Genomic DNA, 21,653 nt, shown 5'->3' on the forward strand with positions numbered 1-21,653 from the left:
CGGCAGCTTGACTGGTGTGGACGCTGACAAGTCCAGAAGGTCCGGGAACCAGATCTGCCCCGGCCACGCCGGTGCGACGAGGATCATCCTGCACCGGGACCTCTTGAGCTGGTTGACGAGCCGGAGTAGCAAGGGCAACGGCGGGAATGCATAAAGGAACAGGCCGTCCCAGGGGAACGAGAAAGCATCGCCCATGCTCCTCGGTTGGGGAAACCTGCTGGCGAACCTCCGGCACTTGGAGTTCGCCGCCGTCGCGAAGAGATCGATCTGGGGTTCGCCCCATTGTCGGAAGAGTCGGTCCACTTGATCCTGGCGCAGTTCCCACTCGTGGCACGAGCGCAGCTCCCTGCTGAGTGAGTCGGCGATGGTGTTTTTTATCCCTGCCAGATGAAAGGGTACCAGAAACATCCCTTGGGCGATGGCCCAATGCTACAGATCCTGGGCTTCTTTGGACAGGGCAGGGGATCTGGTTCCGCCCTGCTTCCGAATGTAAAACATTGTGGTGGTGTTGTCGGTGAAGATCCTCACCACCTTGCCCTTGAGGGACGGCAGGAAGGACCGGAGGGCCCAGAACACTGCACGGAGCTCCAAGATGTTGATGTGGAGAGTCTTCTCCTCCGAGCACCAAAGGCCTCTCGCATGGAGACCCCCGGTGTGCACACCCCAACCTTCCAGGGAGGCATCCGTCGTCACCGTCACCTGGTGGGCTGGGGCTAGGAAGCCTGTTCCCGCTGTCAGATGAGCACGCACACCCCACCATCGTATCGCCTGACGGAACGTTTCGTCGAGCGAGATCCTGTCCTCGAAGCTACCCGTCATCTGGATCCAGTGGGCGTCAAGGAATTCTTGCAAGGGCCGCATCCGAAGTCTGCAATGGGGCACCAGATAAATGCAGGAGGACATCATTCCGAGGAGGGACTCGATAGACCTCACTCTGGCCACATCCTTGGCCAGTAGGCGTTGCACCTTTCCGAGGATGGTCCTTATCCTCCTCCGACGGTGAGGCCCGCCGCTCCACTGGGTCGAGCTGTGCTCCCAGAAACAGGGCGACTTGCGACGGGACCAGGTGGGATTTTGGAAAGTTGATGGAGAACCCCAGGTCTGTGAGCAGCTGGACGGACTTTGCAGTGTGTTCCACGGCAAGCTCCCTTGTCCTTGCCCGTATGAGCCAGTCGTCCAGGTAGGGGTAGACGTGGATCCCCTGCAGGCGCAGCCGCGCCGCCACCGGTGCTAGGCACTTGGTGAACACCCTGGGCGCCGATTTTAATCCGAACAGGAGGGCCTTGAACTGGTAGTGCCGCCCTTTGACCATGAACCTGAGGAACTTTCGGTGCCTCTTTAGAATAGGGATGTGGAAGTAAGAATCCTCCAAGTCCAACGACGACAGGAAATCGCCCTCCTCCAGCTGTCCCAGCACGTGCTGGAGGGTGACCATCCGGAACTTCTGTGCCTTGATGTATTTGTTTAGTCGTCGCAGGTCCAGGATGGGACGCCATCCTCCTGTCTTCTTCCTCACGCGGAAGTACCTTGAGTAAACTCCGGAGCCCCGGAGCCTCTTCGGGACGAGCTCGATGGCACCTTTCCTCAGCATCGCCCGTACTTCCAACAGCAGTTGAAGGACGTGATTTTCCTTCCTGGCCAAGGGAGGACTGCGGGGGCACCTCTTCTGGAACTCGAGGGCATTCCCCAGGGCCAGGGCATCCAGCACCCAACGGTCGGTGGAGATGGACTCCCACACGGCAATGAACTTCGTCAGCCGGCCTCCCACCGGGGTGCTTCGGCGGGGGCCCTACCCGACGGACGGTTCAATCTTGCTTGGAGGCCGCTTTGCCTCCTTGACCACCTTGGCGACAACGGCGGGATCCACCTGACTTGCCGCGTCCCCTGTAGGCCTCCTGCGACAAAGACCTTGCCGCTTGACGTTAAGAAGAGGAGCTGCTGCCGGCTCTCTTGGAGGCACCCTGTCTGCCTCCAGAGCTCCGAAAGGACGGCCGTCGCTGTTGGAGCACACCCAGTGCACGGGCCGTCTCGTGTCCGTCTTGATCGCCTGAAGGGATTCATCAACCGCCTTGCCAAAAAGGTTGCTCCCATCGAAGGGCATGTCCAAAACCTTGGTGTGAACGTCCTGGCGGAAATCTGTCGCCCTGAGCCATCCTCGTCGTCTCAGGCAAACGCTGTTGCCCAACTGACGGAAACCGGTGTCGGCGATGTCCGTAGCCACCGTAATGGCGTGGTCCGAGGCAATCTCACCTTCCTGCAAGATTTCCAGGGCCTCAGCCCTCTTGGTATCCGGAATGAAGTCCAACAGAGGGGCGATCTTGAACCACAACTCCCTGTCGTAGCGGGCTACGATGGCCAGGGCATTGGCCGCCGTGATGGTCGTCGCTGCAGATGAGATGACCAGTCGTCCCATCGCATCCAGTTTCCTACCCTCGCCCCCGCTTTCCTCTTGGCTGCCGCTGAAACGACCGAGTCCGGGGTAGGTTGCGCCCTAAGGCACAAGGGGGCAGCGTCGGGGACCAGGTACTTCTTCTCGTACCGGTCCCTCTTCGCAGGAGCCGTGGCAGGGTTCTTGAGAAGGGCGAGCCCCTCATCCCAGATGTCATCAAGATGTCTCTGGGGTCTCCTCCACGACTTGGATGAGCTCCTCTTCAGAGGTCGTGTCCATATCCACGACGGCCACCACCCCCTCCCCCCTTTCCAACGAGGACTTCGTGGGGGTCTTCTCGATGGGCCTGAAAGACGACTCCCTCCGCGGTGGCAGGGAGACTCTGGTACCCTGAGGGCGCCTCCACTAGTGTAGCCTCCACAGGCTGAGCCAGGGCTGTGGCGACATCCTCGATCGAGGTCCTAGCAGGGTGAATCACGGCCAACGGCACCTTCTGTACGCCTGGGGCCTTCACCTTCGGGGGAGGGTCCGAGCCTCGCTCCCCCTCTGCCAGAGTCTTCGAGATCGACCGGGGCCTCTCCAGAAGCTTCGCCGGGTTCTCGGACTTCCTCTTACCCGAGCCAGAGCGTTGGCTCGTGGTCGATGGCGCTGGGGAGGGTGCGCCCTGCCTGGCAGCCAAGGAGCCTGACCGTTCGGCGCTCCCGGTGCCCGCGGTGCTTAGCCTTTTGTTGGGCCCCTGTCGCTGGAGCACCCTCACAGGACTTAGAACACCGCTCGGACTTCTTCTTCTTCTTCTCGCCTGGCGGGCTCTTACCTTCCAGCCAGGAAGGCGAGACGGAGGTGGCGATCCTTCATGGTCCGCTCCGACATGTTTCCACAAAACGCGCAGTCCTTTTCCTTGTGCGTCTTGTCCTCATGGAGACAGTAGAGGCATAACGAATGCTCGTCCTCCTTGAAAACGTTCTGAAGCTGGCATCCAGGGCAGGTCCTGAATAGCTTCCCGGGCGTCGAGCTCCCTTTCTCCTGGGCCATGTCCGGGGTAGGCCTCGGAACTTCTGGAATCCTCCAAAAGCGTAACTCGACGAAATCTTCACCCTTGAGGGGCGTAGAAAACTCCGAAACGGATCTCTTCACCCTTGAGGGGCGTAGAAAACTCCGAAACGGATCCCTGTTGATCGGAAGTAGAAACGGTGGAGCTTGAGGCTCTTTTAACTGAAAAAAATGAGAAAATCTCCTGAAAAAGCGCGAAAACGCAGCAAAAGTTCGAGAGCTAAGCACGAGGACTCCCAACACTTGAACTTGCGGTAAAAATCTGAGGATGGCTGCCAGGGGTGGGGCTTAGGGAGAGGGCAGTCATTGGTTGGGGGCAGTATGACCCAGAGATCAGTGATTGGTTACTACTGAGAAAGACAGATCAGAAATGAAACTGATACTGATTTTTTCTATACCGAGGATTCCCGGCCTGACGACGGGGAATATTCATGAGCATGTGAATCCATGCCGGACCCCATGCTGGAGAAGCTAGGAACACCGGAAAGAGGGTAAGGAAACTCCTAATGTGGATGGAACTGGGGAAACACCAGGAAAAACCCTACTCTATCTCACATAGAATGAACAGAAATATCACCTGCACTATTAACATGTACCTGATTCCTGAATAGCACACCTTAGTACGTGTACTGTATCCTGCTCTGACATATCATGCTCTTACAACACATAAGCAAGCAATATGACCACACATAAGGGAAAGCTTCCCAAAATGATTAGACAATACAACATAAATGCATTTCCTTTAGTTCCTGGCACTAGTGAAATGTCGTTGTCCATATGCAGTACTTCATGCATTAACCCAACACAAGATTGGCAAAGTTCTTGTAACATACGAGTAACAAACACACTTTGGTTTTTCCCCCTGATTGCATTCAAAGAGATGCGGGCGTTACTTATCTCAGGTCTGGGGAGCCCGCGGGACTTCCCAGACAAATATTGAAACAGCGGTAAATCATTCCAAGCAGTTCAAAAATGTATTGCCCCCACGAGTACTTATCTTGAGTCTGGGGAGCCCCGTGGGACTCCGCCGCCTGCCTCCTGCTCCAAATCAACAATAAGCCACACCTGCCCACCGCCGTTGCCTGCCTTTAAGCTGCCTTGATTCTTAATGCAGTACATCTGGCAAGGCGCACACGGGCCAAACTACGAAATAACACAAAGGATGCTGGGAACTGTAGTTTCCTTGTCCTTCCAGCACATAATGTCTCAATAGGTGTATTTTAGCACTCCACGCCAGTGCCAAACCTGATTCCTGACACCGTCTTTGATATTGCGTCAATGCCTTGAGTGATATCAAACCCAATTCCGCTCTGATATATTGCATTGGACATGATGGTGGGAGTCTCAATATGGTCCGCCAAAAATAGCCTTCAACCTTGTCTAACCAATACAGATTTTCCATGGTGAGGGCGTCAAGACCATATGTCACAACCGGTATGAACCAATGAGTGTACAAAAGCATAATTCCTTTCAGTGTGTAACCAGCATAATCAGAAACGTACTTCGCACCAACAGGGTTATCTGTTTATTGCGTGAAGTCCTACTATCGATTAAAGATCTATATCCTTGTCTACAATCCATCTTGACACTGAGGTATTTGTAGACATTGGTATACCCTATGGTTCCCCAACTAGTACTAATGGCAGTCCTGTTAACTTTTCTAGATGACACAAGCATAGTCTTAGTTTTCTTAAGATTTATACTCATATCATGTTCCAAGCAAAACTTTCCCAGTTCTTCCAGCATGTCTTTCATTCCTCTTAGCGTGTGATCGACTATCACAAGATCATCGGCATATAGTAGTGCCGAGATCTTGGTAGTCGCAAATCTAGCTGGGTAAAAGGCATATATCTCCAAACGATGTATCAAGTTGGCTATATACAAATTAAAAAGACGGGCAGCCAGAAGACAATCTTGTTTGACGCCCTTATTGATCTTAATAGGGCAAGACAAGAGGCCCTTGTTAACGAGTCAAACTCGCGCCTTATTGGTAAAATGAAGCTTAATAAGGCTCTCTAAGAGCCATTCTGGACATTGATAATTGTGTATGTAGTGCTAGAACCAGCACTGTTAGGGAGAATTCTCCTAAATATGCTAATTCCCTCCACCTTGGAGACCCCCAGCAACTTTGCTGGATTTTGAGAACTTGATTTTTTTACCCTGAAAGCGTGTGAGCCTTTTTTCCCCCAGTCTTTCATGTATTTTGATGTATGTTTTACACTGGTGTTCTTGGATTATGGAGTTTTAAGATAACTCCATAGGCATTTTATCATGTGGGTTACACAGCACCCTCAGTGCAATGACCCAGGGAAGTCTTTTTCGACTTCCTAAAGGTTTAAATACCTTCTCTGGGCTATACTACTGTTTCCCAGAGAATGTAAGGTTAAATTGACTTTACTAGTCTTTTTAAATTCCTAGAACCAGCACACACTATCTTCTTGTAGCGTGCTGGAGGAGTTACCTAGTATCCCCTGTGTCTAGAAACTCATGTAGCAGTCAAATGCTACCCTTTTCTATCGAAATGGCTCGTGGCAGTGGTTTTAGAACAAACTACCATGATTTTTCCCGACCGCGAACACCGCTAGCTAAACATTTTTTTCAAGATGGCACCTTAAGCCACTTTGTTTAAACGGGTCCCGGTCTTCTTTTTTCGCCATTTCATTTTGGAAAGGTCCTTCTAGTGTTTGTCTCTGCACGGCAAACCATAGGCATGGTCCCTTTGTTTCCATGCCTATGGCGGGCTTCAAGACTTAAGACCGCCTCTGGCGTCTGAGTGTCTGGGGTGCGCAGGAAGTGAGGGATGTGCCTGAAACTCCCTGTGCTTAGTCTTCTAGGCGACCCAAATGCACTCTGGCATGATTGGCTGGCTAACTGTCTGGAAAGGACAACCACCCTGCTGGGTGAGTGGCAGTTAGGCTGGAATGAATGGGAGAAAACTGTTTAAAAGGCGAGTCTCTTGGACTGGAAAGCAGAGTCGACCATTGGAACGAAAGAACCGAAGAACAGCTGGAAGAGGACGGCTGCTGCAACTCCTGGACAGTTGGTTTGCCCGGTGAACCCCTGCTGCAGGTCTGAATCGCCAAAGCTCCTTTCGACAGAGAAGCCCATTCAAGGACGACTTCTACCTTTGAGTTGGTGGGACCAATCAACTCGTAAGCCACCTGGATACCATTCTCGAAGCTGGTTAGGATTAACCAGGGGGAAGGACACCACTTGTAAGCTTGAACAGCTACTCAAACCGAAGTGACACCAGTTTGTCAGCATTTTCAACGATCCCGTGCAGTGCAGGAGTCCCCCGACATCCTACCTCTTGTCCCCATGACTGAGGCCCCGGAACAGTGAGATCTGAAGCAACTGCCAGGAACCAACATCTTCAGCTGCATCTTTTGCTTCATACTAAGGTACTGTTCCAACCCGATTGAGAGAACGCTTCTCTCGCGGTGAAAGTTCGTGGAACTTTCCCAACTTACAGGTCTAATCAGCTTGTGACCCAACATATTATTCTTTTACGTACAAACTACTTTTGAGAACTTTGGCAAAGACTTTACCGTTTACTTCAGGAACTGCTCTTTCCTATCCACGACACTAGTGCATTGACTTTGGCCTAGACCTACTGAACTGAATCGAGTCCTCTAGTGAACTATACCTATTTGCACTGCCTAAGAAAGTATTTGTGATCTCTTCTGCTAACTTGTGCCTTTTTGCTCCCCTTGAAAGTAACTAAAATACCATTTTGCTCCTATTTCAGGGGAGCCTAATTTGTTCAGAAACCTGTAGGTTTGCTATTGAAGTGTGTTTGTGTATAATACTAAGTTGCCTTCTTCTAGTGAATGTTTTCTAAATGAATGTGTAATAAATTAACAAATGTTGTACCAAGAAGCCTCGAGTAAAGTGTCTACATGAACCACTGTGATTGTAAGACCTCTGTGTAACCTCTTGTACTGCTCACATTCACTCTTGAGATAAGCCTGGCTGCTCAGCTCGCTACCAGAAGACTGTGCAGTACAGACCTATACCAAAGGTTGGTTTTTGCTTACACCTGTATTCCTAAGTGTATGTGGTGGTCCCAGAGGGTACTGTATGCAATTCTGCCTAACAAGCATGAAACCCAGATTGATATGGGTGAAGTATCTGCTTAACATTGGTCCAACATTGCAGATGGTTTAATTCAACAGATGAAAAAATCTTGCTAGTAGTATCTAATAAAGATAGCATTCGATAGTTTTCAGCGATTGTACGCAAACCTGCCTTAAAGACAGAAATAAATGTAGAGACATACCAAGACTCAGGAATGGATTTTTTTGACAGCACACCTTTTTAAAGAAAGACATAAAAAAAAAAAGGACCAAGTGATAAGATCTGCTTTGACCACAACAGAAGCAATGCCATTAGGGACAGGGGCTGTAGAGTTGTTAAGGTTTTTAATTATAGCCATGATCTCTCTTCTGTCGAAGATTAAGCACCATGGTCCTGTCGTTTGTATAGCTAATTCTGCCATGTGGCAATCATACAATTTTTTGTAAGAAAATCCACCCAGGTCTGTTCACCTATTGCATTGATTAACTGGGGATTTTCATTACCTCTACCTTCACTCAGGACCTTCCAAATGATTCTACTTTCACCTTTTTGAATAACCCAAATCAGAGTTTGCCGTGGCCACATTAGGAACACAGCGGACTGAGGACACTTCTGTAGTCCATACTCATATCAGAGTCTCAATATCATTACAGTTTAGGTTGCCACTGTCAGTGGTTAACTTGATCAACCTTTTATTTAATTTCTTAATCTTGGTTTCATTCCAGATTATTTTAGTTACACCATTAGAGACTCCAATATTAGTAGGGCCACAGATGAATGGGCAGTATTTACCAAGCTTCATTTTACTTAAAATAAGAGAATGATCACATGGTCAGTTGACCGACAAGCATAACATTTACCAAATGTTTTCTGGAATGGGGGCTACTGCTGACCTCCCTCTGGTTTAGCACCAGAGGTTTCACTAGACTGACCTGGTTTCCCATAGTGTTTACCCTTTGTCTGTTTGTGGCCCTCTTTTGGGTGGTTGGAATTTGAATTCTCTTTTCCATCTTTCTTGTGCTGCTTCCCCTCATCCTTTTTGTGAGTGGCCCTAGAATTCATGTGAGTGGCCCTGTTGGCAACCCACAAGTCAGCAGACGTTGCTAACTTTTTGGGATCAATCTCTTTTGAGTCAGCCAAGGGCTGTCTCCGCTGAGGAGAGCAGGCATCAAAAATAGACTAACAAAAACAGATTTCTCATTCCTTCAAAGGTGTTCACTCCAACCCTTAACCCAACCTTCTCAGTTTTTCAAACATTCACACACCCATGGGTGTAATTTGAGGGGGGCGGGGGTGTTTGTCCCCCCCAACTTTCATGTCACACCATTTTGTCCCCATTCATTTGGCTGGGGCACCATTTCTTCAGATGTCATGTCCTCCCCAACTATTTCAGCAAAGTTACTCCACTGCACACACCCAGGTAGTCCAATGGGTAGCATCAGTCTTTTTGAGGGTCCTAAACCTCTTAAGGTAATTTGAAGGAGTTTTCCCAAATCTGGCTATCAAGGCCAGCTTCACATTCACATACTCCTGTCTTTCAAGTTCACCCACCTCCATTACAGCATAAGTTGCAACCTGGGGAAGCCTAGACAAAAGCTAAGGAATCAGCTGATTTGCAGTGAGACCCCGAATCCCATGATTGTATTAAAAGGCACCTAACCAATCCAAAACATCAAGTTTCACATCATACATACTCACTGCTTCTTTAGGCAGGCGAGGCCTCTTCGGACTGGAAGACCTAGAGGACTCTAGGAAGGGAAACATTTTCAAGAAACAATCTTTTCATTTCAAGAACATGTTGCATTTCCAATTCCCTGAGCTTGATGTCCTGATGTTTGGCTTCAGCTTGAGCTTGCAACCTTTTAAATTCCAATTCAATTCTCATTTTCTCAAGAGACACATATTCTGGACTCAGTGATGGACCTTGTGGGGTCCCAGTGGACATGGCTTGAGGCTGAAGGGCAGCTTGGGGCAAAGAGGGGCTCCTATCCTGGGACTCCTCTCCTTCCAGACAGAGTTAAACTCTGAATTATCATCCTCATTATCAATTTCCACATTGTCTGGATTAGTAGGAGTTGCAGGCCTACTATCCAAACTTTGGTGATTCAACAACCTTGTAATTAATTCATTTTTCTTTCCTTTTACAGTAAGATTCCTGACATTACACATTTCTTTCGGTTGATCTACTGTTCGAATGAGCAGGGCTTCTTGCTATCCATATTAGGCATGTTACAATTGATGTTCTGATGGAGCTTAGCCTTGTGAAGGTTTTAGTTGAACAAAAGCAAAGCAAATACTCAATGTAACAACTCTACAATATATCCCACCGCTGCCACCAGTGCTGGGCAAGATTGTATGCAGTACAGTACCCTGTGGGAGACTGCATCAGCCTTGTCGTCTTGGCAATAGTTAACCCAACCTTTGGTATAAGCATGTACTACACAAGTTGGCAGAGTGACTGAGCAGCCAGGCCTATCTCAAGAGGGTTCAATGTGAGCTGTAGGTTTATAACATAGTTATCCACAGTGACAGGTATTCAAATAAACACTTACTCTCAAGGTTTCTTGACTAAACAATTATTTATTAATTTAACAGTCAGTTGAATAAGCCTTCTTTAAAAGGGAGCAAATAGGTAACAAAAATATACTTCAATAAATACACACTCTCTGTTTCACTAAATCAGTAGATACCCATTTGGGATGGCACACAGACACTTCCTACACCCTGAGGTGACTTAAATAACTAGGAGACTACGGACATTGATATATCACTGCCACATCTGGAGCAATAATGAGGTTGGTGTCAAAAGGAAAAGGTTAGGGAATAACACAATGGTTGATAAATATTCTTAAGCAGGTAAGTACTTTTGAACCCCCCCCCCCCCCAATGCAAAGTAAATTAACCCTTTCCCAGATACACAAGTTATAGAATGTGTGGCTTTTTGGAGGGGCAGACCAAAACACAAAGTCAGAGGTTAGAAGAGTCTATCAGGGAGCCAAAACAGCCAATGTCACCTGACCAGAGTCTAGGGGAGCTGTTCTTCATGAAGGTGAGTAAAAGGTCTTGCACAATGTTTTAGAAATCTTTGTAGAAAATGAAATCACTGTAGGGCCACACTCTGCAAAAAGCAACCAAGACAAGTCTCAACTGAGAGCTAGCAAGGCTACAAAACAAGGAGGTAAATACCCCTTACTTTACAGTACCTTAGGTCTGAAGAAATTGGTTCCAGCTGGCTTCCGTTCCAGTTGAAGTATCGCAGATCCTGTTGTTCCTGCACCTCAGTCGTGGGGAAAACGGGGAGGACGTCAGGAGACTCGTGCACTATGGTTTGAAGGTCGGCGGCAGCAATGGGCAAACTTCAGATCAGCAGCACTTCGCTGTATCAGCTTCTCGCAAATAGCACCACCACGGTTCTCAGATACCTTATGCTTTCCTCGCATCTGGGGTTCAGCACTCTGTTGAGGTGGCTCAGGCTCGGTCAGTCCTGCTTCATTGGAGTCCGGAGGATCTTCCTGTAGCTTGGGTCTGACTTAAAAAACGAGACCCTCAATTCTGGTGTTCCTCTCCCTGGCAATCGGTTCCTGCAGCAGCAATGGAAGTACAGCCAGCTCTGAGAGGATGTCCAGACGAGTTCGCTTTGGGGTTGATAGTTCCCACCAACCCAAGGGGAGAAGTCGTCCTTGCAGGGCTTCTCTAGTCGAGGCGAATTCAGAGATTCAGCACTGCAGCAGGGCTTCACTGGGCAAACCAACGGTCCAGGAGTTGCAGCAGGTGTCTGTTCCTAGTTCTTCTTCGGATTCCTTCATCCAGTGGTCAACTATGCCTTCCAAGCAAAAGACCTCATCTTTTATGCAGGTTTCTCCCATTAATTCGCAGCCTGTCACTCACACAGAAGGGTGGCTGTCCTTGCTGGACAGTCAGCCGGCCAATCACTACAGAGTGCATTTGGGTCTCCTAGGAGACTAAGCACAGGGAGTTTCGGGCACCGCCCTCACTTCCTGCCTACCCCAGATACCCTAGAGCCAGAGGCGGGCTTCACTCGTTAATCCCGCCAAAGGCAAAGTGAACAATGGGATAAACCTGGTTTGGCACGCAGAATAAATTTCAAGGACCTTTCCACAAAGAAATGGTGAAAAAAGAAGACTGGGGCCATTTTGACAAAAATGGCACCCTTGGGTTCTTTACTGCAGCTGCAAAAGTAGTTAAAACTAAACCACTGCCACCAGCCATTCAGTGAGGAAAGGGTAACATAAAAATGTTACATTTGAAGCTAGACAAAGGAGATACTAGGTAACCTCTCCAGCACCCTATTGTTAGATAGTGTGCTGGGTCTAGAAAGTTACAAATTTAAGTAAAGTCAATTTCACTTTACTGCTCTGAGAAACAGTAGTTTATCCGAGAGAAGGTAGTTAAACTTTGGGGAAATCTGAAAGACTTCCCTATGCCACTGCATTGAAGGTGCTGTGTGACACAATGTAAAGGATGCCTATGGAGTTTGTAAGGCTCCATAACCAAAGGAAAAATAAAGCTCAGAAATCACAATAAAATACATGAGAGAGTGGGAAAAAAGGTCTCTCTCTCTCTCCAGGTTAAAAAAATCAAGTCCTCAAAATTCAGCAAAGTTGCTGGGGGTGTCTAAGGTCGAGGGAATTGGCACATTTCTGAGAAATCTCTCCAACACCCCACATTTTGTGTTACGCCACTGCTTCAATAGTAGTGGCCTGTGCCAGCAATGAGAACGGTAAAATGACAGTTTCATTCATTTATAATGTCACTCAGACAAAGGTCTGTTGGAAGGAAAATGAGTTATTTACTATTAGCAACAGTAATCTATTTCTTGGTAAAACTTTTCAATGATTCTTATGCTTTAGCAATCCAATCCCTAACTAGTCAAAAGTTCATCAAAGTCAGTTGAGGAGGGGTGCAAAGTCTTATGCAGCAGCCGAAAGTGGTTACTTCAGTTGCTTTCAATAGAATGCTTTAGTGATACAATAGTTAGTAGGGACCTTGTAAAGGACTCCCTATAGGAGCACAAGCTGTGACGCCTGGGCAAGGAGTATGGGTGAACACCCAAACACCTGGTATCGCACTCCAGTCACACTGGAGTGACTATTTGGCTTGAGGTAAGTGCTACCTTGAGCCCCACAGTACCTTGGTTGTATTGAACAAAATGTAGCTGGATTGTTTCTGGTGCAGCAGCAATGGACCCGTTTGCCTGGTTCCTTGGTCTGGTGATGAAAGGAGGGACCCTGGAAGGGATGTCGCAGCAGCAGTCACGAGAAAGGACCCTCAGCCAGGATTTCTTCGATCTCCAACACCGGTCTGCGGTTTTGGCGCACAGTTGAACAGTGAACAGTTACCCCATTGTCGATCTGCTTCAATGTTGCAGTGCTGCACTCTGGTGAGGGGAGCTCAAAGATCTGGGAGGATTTGTGCACTGGAAGACGATGCACTGCAATTGGGTTGGTGGTCCCCTGGTATTCGCAGTTTGCATCCCTGGAAGGTCACAGCACATCAGGGGATGGCTTGTTCTGCAGATCGCCTTATGGCTAGTTGGTCCCACCAGCCAAAGGCAAGGAGCCCTCTTCGGAGTCTTCTGTTGATTAGAAAATGGGGCCAGGACAGCCGTGGTCTCTTCACTGTTACTGGAAGTGTGTGCGGAATCTCTGGTCGTCTTCTGCTTTGGATCTTCTGTTCCAGTGGTCGACTTGTCTTCTGCCTCAGGAACCTCACGTTTTGCTTGGATTTCCCATTCATTCCTCTGCAAACTCTCCCTGCAGTTTACAGAAAGGGATGGGTGGCTGTCCAGTCAAGATAGCCAGCCCCCCCAGTAGGGACTGGTTGCATTCAGGCACATCAGCAGACAAAGGACAGGAGAGTGTCAAGCTCCTCCACTGCTTCCTGTCCTCACCGACGCACTGGAGCATTGGCAGGCTACACAAAGCGTTCCCGCCAAAGGCAAAACTTACATTCAGACCTCCCCCTCAAGAGTGGTAGAAGGGCTTACAAAGGACAACCACACAAGAAATGGCAAAAAAGGAAAGGAGCCACCATGTTAGAGCATAGGTTATTTACCATTTTGTGCCTAACCGGGGCTGTGAATACATTTTGTGGGGGAGAATTGCACAAAAGATGGTAGAACGCATCCAGTGCCACCAGCCATAACTGTAGTGTTGTCACTGCAACCAAAAAGTTATAGTAGGAAAGGGGGATACCAGGTATCCACTTAGCACTCCACATAAAGTGAGGTGTGCAAAATCTCTCATAAATGAAAGTTTTAGTAAAGATATAAAGTATCCCTCTTTCCTTAAGAACAGTAGTTCTTAGGGAAAATGAAAGAATATAAAAAGGAGAACCCAAAGGGTCCCCAACAGCACTGCGCATAGGGTACTGTGTGCTGCAAAAGTGAAACACAGATGCCTTTGAGAGATATGGAGGAAAGCAAGACTCCATAAATTAAGGTAAAACATAAAGAACAGAGTTCCCATGGTTAGAGCATGTAAGAATGAATGAGGGGGGGAAAGGCTCACATTCATTAAGGAGCACAAGAAAGAAGTCCATAAATTCAGCAAAAGTGCTGGGGGTCTCACTAGGAGAGCGGATTAAGCATACAACTGATAAATCTCCCTATCAGCCTCTAACCCGTATACTTCATTTATGCGAAGTACCTCCTCGTTACTGCCAGTCTGTCTTTTGTATCCATGCTTGAGAATGTGTACATTCAGTGAGACTGCTAATCTGAGTTTGGATCTATGCTAGGAAATGTGTAACTTTTTTATATGGCATGTGACCTACGACATGCATGCAGATTAGAGTCTTTGTACCTTCCCACTAGTTCATGTCAGGAATACACCGTGCTCGCACTCTCGCGCGCACAGCACACCATTGCAAGACAAGTGCTCACTCCGTATCTCTAATAGTGCGGTGAAATCTCAGATGGCTTTGAGTGCTCAGCGTGATATTTCATCGCATACAGGTAAAGCCCCTACGAGCTGTTTCGTTCCGGGAACGCTGGGGGTTGTCATGGAAACGTTGGCAGCCTATCCATAGACCCCCATTGGTTCGGACACAGCGAGACGTTTTACCTCAAGTCAGATGATGCCTTTAAGACTCTGCCTCGCATTCAGCGTGCTGCTTCTGAATCTCGTTTCAAGTAGCGTCTCCATTGTTTACTCACCTTGTTCTTGTATTTTTCGACCCTCCTTTGCATTTGGACTGTTCTTCTGTATCCTTGGCTTTTCTACAAATCTACGGTATTTTGACCCAGAACGCTCAACGGACTGCTTGCTTACTCCTGCTCGGTCATTCTGCATCTGGTCTACGACTTTGGATTTCCCATTTGGATTGCCTACGTCTCACCCTCAATCTGTTACCTTGTATTCACGGAACTTTTCCATGGACTACCTTTGAACTTATTTGGCATCAGGACTTGGTTACAGGCATCCTCATTTCATCTGGAATAGTCTGTTACAGGACTTGCTCTCGGGCTTGCCTCTGTCGCACAGAATCCTCCGCCATAAGGACACCGGAACTCTATCCAGGAGATATCGCTCCATTAAACCAGGGTAAGATTGGCACTGAACACTAATATATTCTTCTGCCCGATAGTGATTCTTAGCTTACTATTGGTGGTTATTGTTCCAGGGGTACACCTCTCATCTTTTGACAATATCCTTGGCAGACGACATTAACGTTTTGTTAGTGAGTATTACTACTGTCAGTCGCATTGCTATATTCTGGTGTGTATTCTTGGTTAACCATTGTTTCCTTTTTTCCTTGCAGCCAGCGGTGTTTCAGGGCGGACTCATTTTCGGGCAGTACTCACCTCAATCTGTCCTTTCGTACTCTTGAGGGGTATATTGTCAGAAAGACCAAATAGCTTCACGACGTGTCAAAGACTGCCATTTTCTTCTGTTTTTAGACACACGTCTAACAGTTGATAATGTTAACCTGCAATCCATTTCTTTGCAAGAACACTATTACCTTTGTAATGAAAAGATGACAACGTCCTTGAAATGCCACAACTGATTTCAGCAAGCATGAAGGTCGGAATTCAAACCTTGGTGTGAGAATGTGACGAAAGGTGTTGGGGAGCGATGGGACCAGAGATTATTTGATCCTTTCATTTCTTTGGTTTGATAGGGGCAAAGGTGTGTGTGCCCTGGGCCTTAAAATCCCTTACGATGGCCCTGAGGGGACCATCAGAAAACAACCATTTGTTCCCTGAAAAGGCAACATGGCAGATGCATCATGCAGCACTCTAAAAATACACAGTAGCTGCTACGAGCCATTGAATCACAAAACAGGATGAGCGGGGACACCTGTTGGGAGGGGAGGGGGGAGGGGGCTTGAAAGAAAAAAAAAAGAGTAGGTTTCTTTGGGAGTCTTGGTAACTTGCAGGGACACTTTACACAAAGTGACAGAGCCAGTCATTCCCTAGATGATAACTCACTATTGAAAAATAAGATTGGCAAAATATCAGGTCACTCCATCATCAATGTCTAGGTCTTTTGACCCAACAACCAGTAGCCTACAGCTTACCTGTCAGCATGGAGAGAGTGGTGGTCTTGCCGGCCCCATTATGGCCCAGTAGGACAGTGATCTGTCCTTCGTACATGTTCAGGGTTAAGTCCCCCACTGCGTCCTTGCTCTTGTTCCCCATTTTGAAAACCTGCAACAAAAAAAGACCAGTATTCAGAAATGAGATCCGGCCAAAAAAACAATGAGAGAACCTCTGAATGACCACACTACAATGGAGCAATTTACCAGAATTTAAAATACAGAAAGTAAATAAAGCGAGAGTTAGAACAATGAAATTATCTCCAAAGTCCAGTCTGTTATAGCACAAGTGGAAGCAGACTGGCTGTCTTTGCAAGGCCATGCTGTACTTTTACATAACCTGTCTCAGTTGCCCTTTATTTAAGGGTAAAGTTGAGGGCAATCAGTTGTTTCAAAAACAACACTAATATGCTTTCTGGGGATTCATTTTGATTAGTTTAACACATTAAAAAAATTAATCTGAGATGGTTGTAAAATATTTAATTGGCTTAGAATGAAAAGCGAAGGGCACACATATAGGCCGAGCGAGATATTTGGCGTTCATGAATATTGATGAAGATCCCATGATGGATTTCTACAATGCCATTTGTTTTGGTGGTAGGTTAGGTCAAATTTCTTTAATATTTCTCATTTTTAAATCTTTGAACACTCCCGCCCATTTTCGAGAAATGCTGGTTGTTAGATCAGAAATCCTTTTTTGCTGCTACATTGGCTTTCTGACTTATTTTGGATGACAGGAGACTTTTTCCAATGTCCATGGTAAGATGCACTTTCAGAAGCAGCCCTGTGGGAGGGCTCGGAGAGGCCACCTGAAGGCACACCCCTGCACGCTCACACCAGAAAAAAATACAACCAGCTATGGAAAAAGGCCCACATCACTGCTTGTGTCATGTATCACAGAGTGCGCCCCTTTTGGGCTTCTTGGTCCCTGTCACAGCGGGCTTACACTCATTAATACTCCCAACATGGCCGTCCAGCGTAATCCCTTCTCGCTCCATGCGCTGGACATAGCCTTTTCTACTAATAGACCACGCCTTCCGCGTCTCAATGCTATTGCGAAGTAGCGACCAGACGTGTGCTCCGTAGCTCGCGGTTCTTCTCCTTTTCCAATCCCGCTAACCCTTCCTAGTCCTCCCCCTTCTACTTACCTCCTGGATTCCTGGCTAGCATGCTTCCACTGCCTCCTGGATTCCTGGATTCGGCGTCCCGGAAACTGAACGCATTCTGGATTCTGAAGAGAATCGGGGAGCCTTCTTCAAGACCCGGTCCATCCGCAAGAAGGCATCGACCAAGGACACCAGTAAAGAACGGACTCAGGTGAGAAGGGGGGAACTCCTTGACAGCTTGCAAGGATAACTAGTATTTATTTCTACAAAATATAAATGCATCAGCAAAGAACTATGCTGCTGCCGAACAATCTGCCACATTGGGGATGTGCAGCAAGTTAAAAGGATGCCTGGCATCATCACTCTCGTCATTACATACAGTAAAAACATGCAAGGATGGTTGGAGTGACCCTATACATGGGCGGCCCACTACATAGGGGATACTAGGCCACTGGTGCCAGCCTCTTTGTCTGTCTCTGTCCATGTGGGTGCTGCTGGACTTGTCATCCGCAATAAAACAGGCCTAACAAGCAATTACTTATTTAAAAAACAATGCTATTCTATCAGTGTAATGGTGCACCTGGCAGACACAGAGATGGGCCCGAGGGAGAGCCAAGGTCATACCAACTTGCATACTTCACTCACCCCCAGATGTGCCTGTAGCCTCCAAGGCCATCCATCCTCATTTTGAGCTATAATTTCATCCCTCCCTGGTACCTCGCAGCATTTGTGCATGTGACCCAAATGTGATGGCAAGATAGCCTTGCTTTCTGATCTTTCTGATCGATCATGGGTCTTACAGCTTTATGGCAGACGGTCTGGGCACGGTCGGCGCTGTGGTATGTGGGGTCTTGCGATCAAAGCATAGCAGGCTGTAACTCTGATATGTGGGGTGTTGGCGCTGAGGGGTCATACTATCTGTATCATGGAATGGTAACTGACAAGAGGTGCTCTGCCCCCTTCTCGTGGCCTTGCAGAGCACATTCTTTCAGCCTCTCAGAAAATGGCAGACTTGTAACTCGTGGACCCCTTGCTTACTGTTCTTAGAGAGGAGCAGCTTCACTTCACTGGTGATGCCCAACAAGGCTGAAACATGTGTATGGGGTTGCTGTTGGTCCCCTTGTTCAGAGGAAAATTGCCTAGTATTTCGGTGCTGGACTGCCCCTGGGCAGGACAAAGACTGATATGCAGGGACATGCATAGTAAAAGGGACAGTGAGCTAAAGACTTGGTAGAGTCTCTCCCAGGGGTTACTCACCCAAGAACAGGTCATTGGGCTGTGTTCGTGCTGGTAGAGAGATTCCCAGACCCGCCCCCTTGTTTTGTAACTCGTCGAAGCTCACTCGTGGTGGTGGTTATGTCGTGCGGGCGATGCAACTCTATTACTAACACGTTTGGTGCTTTTCACTGTAGTTGGGCCTACATACAAAAATGGCTGCCAATAACCAAGATGGCGTTTACACTCGCCTCTACTATATAGCTCCTAATGCATGCACTACGCAATTATACACTCTCCTGTGTGTACACCCGCCTCCCCCCGGCTCCTTCAATGTGCGGCCTACAGTTTATTGCTCATTCAGAAGCGCTTAGGGGGTTGGAAGACCCTCTTTCCTTCCCAACACACCTTAGGCGGGGAACAGGCCTAGCCAAACTCTCAAAATAAGTAAGCTGAGCAGTAAGGCAGACTTCAGGAGATATGGAGGTGGTGTAATGGCACAGTGAGAAGAAATCAGGTGATGGGTCCCATAGAGCGGAAGTTACGTCAGAAAGGAGCGACACCACACCAATACTGTGTACTACTACACTTTCGTACCACTACACACTCGTCTCAGTATTTTCAATGTACATCGGAATACAGCTGAGGCCTTTGGCCACCCTAACAACAACAGAACGCTGCTAGAACGCTACAGCACTCATGTCAAAGAGACACTAGATCTTTGTCGACTTAGAAGACGCTCAAACTTGACCGTGTTAAGAATACTTGGAAATAATACACACGACTTTGGACGCAAAGCATCGATTGTGGAATTGCTTTTTTTCAATGTCATACTATGACGTGCCTCTCTTTCAGAGTGCGTTGGTCCCCTGAAGAAGTTCTCAGATAGTTTGTTTAAAAGATATAGAAGAATGAAACATGTTGGGTCTCATGACACTGGACAATGGAGCAGTGTTTGTAATTACATATTGATTTGTGCTCGTTACCTTTCGGTGATGAAAGGATTTACTTACCATTTATGAGGTTTAGATGTGACCTATACCAACAGCGGCCCTTTGTTTCACAACCAGCGTTTTTTGCACTTTATAGTTAGTATCAACTTTGTATTTTGCACTTTATAGTCAGTTTCAATTTATAGCAGACTTGTCTGATATGAGGTTTTTTAACATTGTAATGTTTACACGAGGGATGATTTGGTTTTAGAGTATGTGTGATGTTTAGGAAATGTCTCATCAATGTAATGCACTGTTAATGTTTTATGACAATGTTTTTGTATGTTGTTATTAAGACATATTGATAAAATCTATTTTGTTTGATAAAATTGTATGTATTAATATCCATTGCAATACATTTTTACTCAGTTCTTATTTGGTACATGGACTGAGTAGTCCAAACACACAAGGAGAGTTTGAAGAGACACTTGGGTTCCCTAGTTTCAGACTGTCCTTTGGTAGTTGTGGGGCTGAATCCCTGTGTCGTTAATTTGCCCCCAGTCTCTTTTTGTGGTTGTTTGTAATAGCACAGTGAGCCACACCTACAGCACTCAAATAAAAAAAGTTACACAAATGTACACAATACTTTATGTATTAGGCCTTTAAAACAACACTGAGCAGGTGACACCAAAGGTAAGTAACAATCCCCAAAATAATCCTATGAACACATATATATGCATAGTTGATGCAATCACACACACTTTACACTAATGAACAGTAGACCATTTCAAAAGAAACTAGCAACTAAAGTGAAGAATAGCAACGCAGAGCAATCATAAATCATATACGCTGCCTTAAAAGTAAAAGGCACCAATCACATAACAAGCCCTTTTTAACGAGGTAAGAAGGCCTAGCTGCTCAAAAATAATCAAAGTCACAGGTAATGACTTGCTGCAGGCAACTGGAAGTCTCAAAGTCACAGAACAATTACTGGCTAAAGGATATAAATGGGAGTAAAGCAGATTAGGGGCACACACTCCCAATCCCACCACACTAGGAATAACCTTGGGACATCCTTGGCCAAAACTTCACTAGTCACAACAAGAAAAGGGAGAATTAGGAAGTGGAATTTAGGCCCATACAGTCACTATGGCTGGAGAGGGGTGGTGTATAAAGAAGTATGCAAACTTCCTTCCCTTACTCAGACTATCCGAGCGACCACCCATTGGGTCATCAGAATCACTCGGCCCACTTACTTCTGCTGTAGGTGCATGTTCAAGCGGGACAGGGCTGGTGGTGGAGTGGCTGGATTCAGATTTATGTCGGGCAGGTCAGAGGTTCTTCGCTCCCGCTTCCAGATATCTTGAAGCTGGAGGCCCCAGGCACCTCGGGAAAGCAGCTACAGCAGGTCACAAGATGTCAGGAGTCACCCAGAACATGAGAGGTGGGTAGTAGAAAATATCAACACTATCAGGGAATGTCAGGCAACACTTGCGACAGTGAAAAGGTACAACTTCAGCAAGGGGAATGGTGATATGGGGAATGGCTACTGGATTCCTCCTTAAATCCCAAAATTGAGTTGGGAGCTGCCCCAACTCACCAATATCAAGGATCTGTACCATTCAAACTGGACACTACATGAAATGTTACAAAAGTAAACAGTCCACTGAAAATTGCAACAGCATTTATAAAGTGTTACCCTACGTAGCCCATATGGCTACCGGGGCAGTTGCACTGTAAAGTGCTCTATTCTGTCCATATCCCAGTTCCCCCACCCAGAAAGTGTGTGAGGGTCGTAGGCTGGCGACAACTATGTACTTAATTTTGCCTGTCCCACAGTCAAGCCTTTTTTCCACTTTGGTAGCCACTTGCTCCATCACCAGGATGAGAACAGCTACCAAGTCATATTTAAGACCCGGCCATTTATTTCAGCGCTGCTTGTGGGTTTTTCTTTTTTAACAGCCGGAACGGTCATTTTGGATGTTCTACTCTGCCTCAGAGTTCACTAAAGCTCCTTTGTGGGAATGGGATTCAGTTCTGAAAGGGCAACTGTCTTCCAGACACATCAATCAACATCCTTGTTTGTGTGGCCACATGTTGAGACAGAATTTAATTTTTGGGAATTCTGTAGGACCATTTACGAGGTCCCCTAGATTTTTGCTTTTTTTGCTCTTTTCATTTTTGTATCACTATGTTTGATGGTCAGAGGAACTTTGAAGTCCCAGTGCTAATACAATCCTCTTTCACTCACTTAGAGAATGTGTCTTTGGTCGTCAATAAGGCTCAGATTTTCTTCTTGTGATCCCAGTGATGCATCCTCCATAT

The 21,653-nt window shown here is 47.1% G+C and overlaps 1 protein-coding gene across 6 annotated transcripts in view; it reads right to left on the reverse strand.

Moving 5' to 3' along the window:
- ABCA3 (ATP binding cassette subfamily A member 3) overlaps nucleotides 1-21,653 on the reverse strand; it is a 1,774,001-nt gene that overhangs the window by 889,746 nt on the left and 862,602 nt on the right. For all 6 annotated transcript variants that reach the window (XM_069646922.1, XM_069646923.1, XM_069646920.1 and 3 more), the window contains one exon: nucleotides 16,058-16,187. In XM_069646922.1, the coding sequence (XP_069503023.1) occupies nucleotides 16,058-16,187 (130 nt within the window). The remainder of the gene's footprint in view (nucleotides 1-16,057; nucleotides 16,188-21,653) is intronic.

The sequence above is a fragment of the Ambystoma mexicanum genome, chromosome 2q (assembly GCF_040938575.1).
Source record: "Ambystoma mexicanum isolate Mex_15411 chromosome 2q, UKY_AmexF1_1, whole genome shotgun sequence".
Taxonomy (NCBI): domain Eukaryota; kingdom Metazoa; phylum Chordata; class Amphibia; order Caudata; family Ambystomatidae; genus Ambystoma; species Ambystoma mexicanum.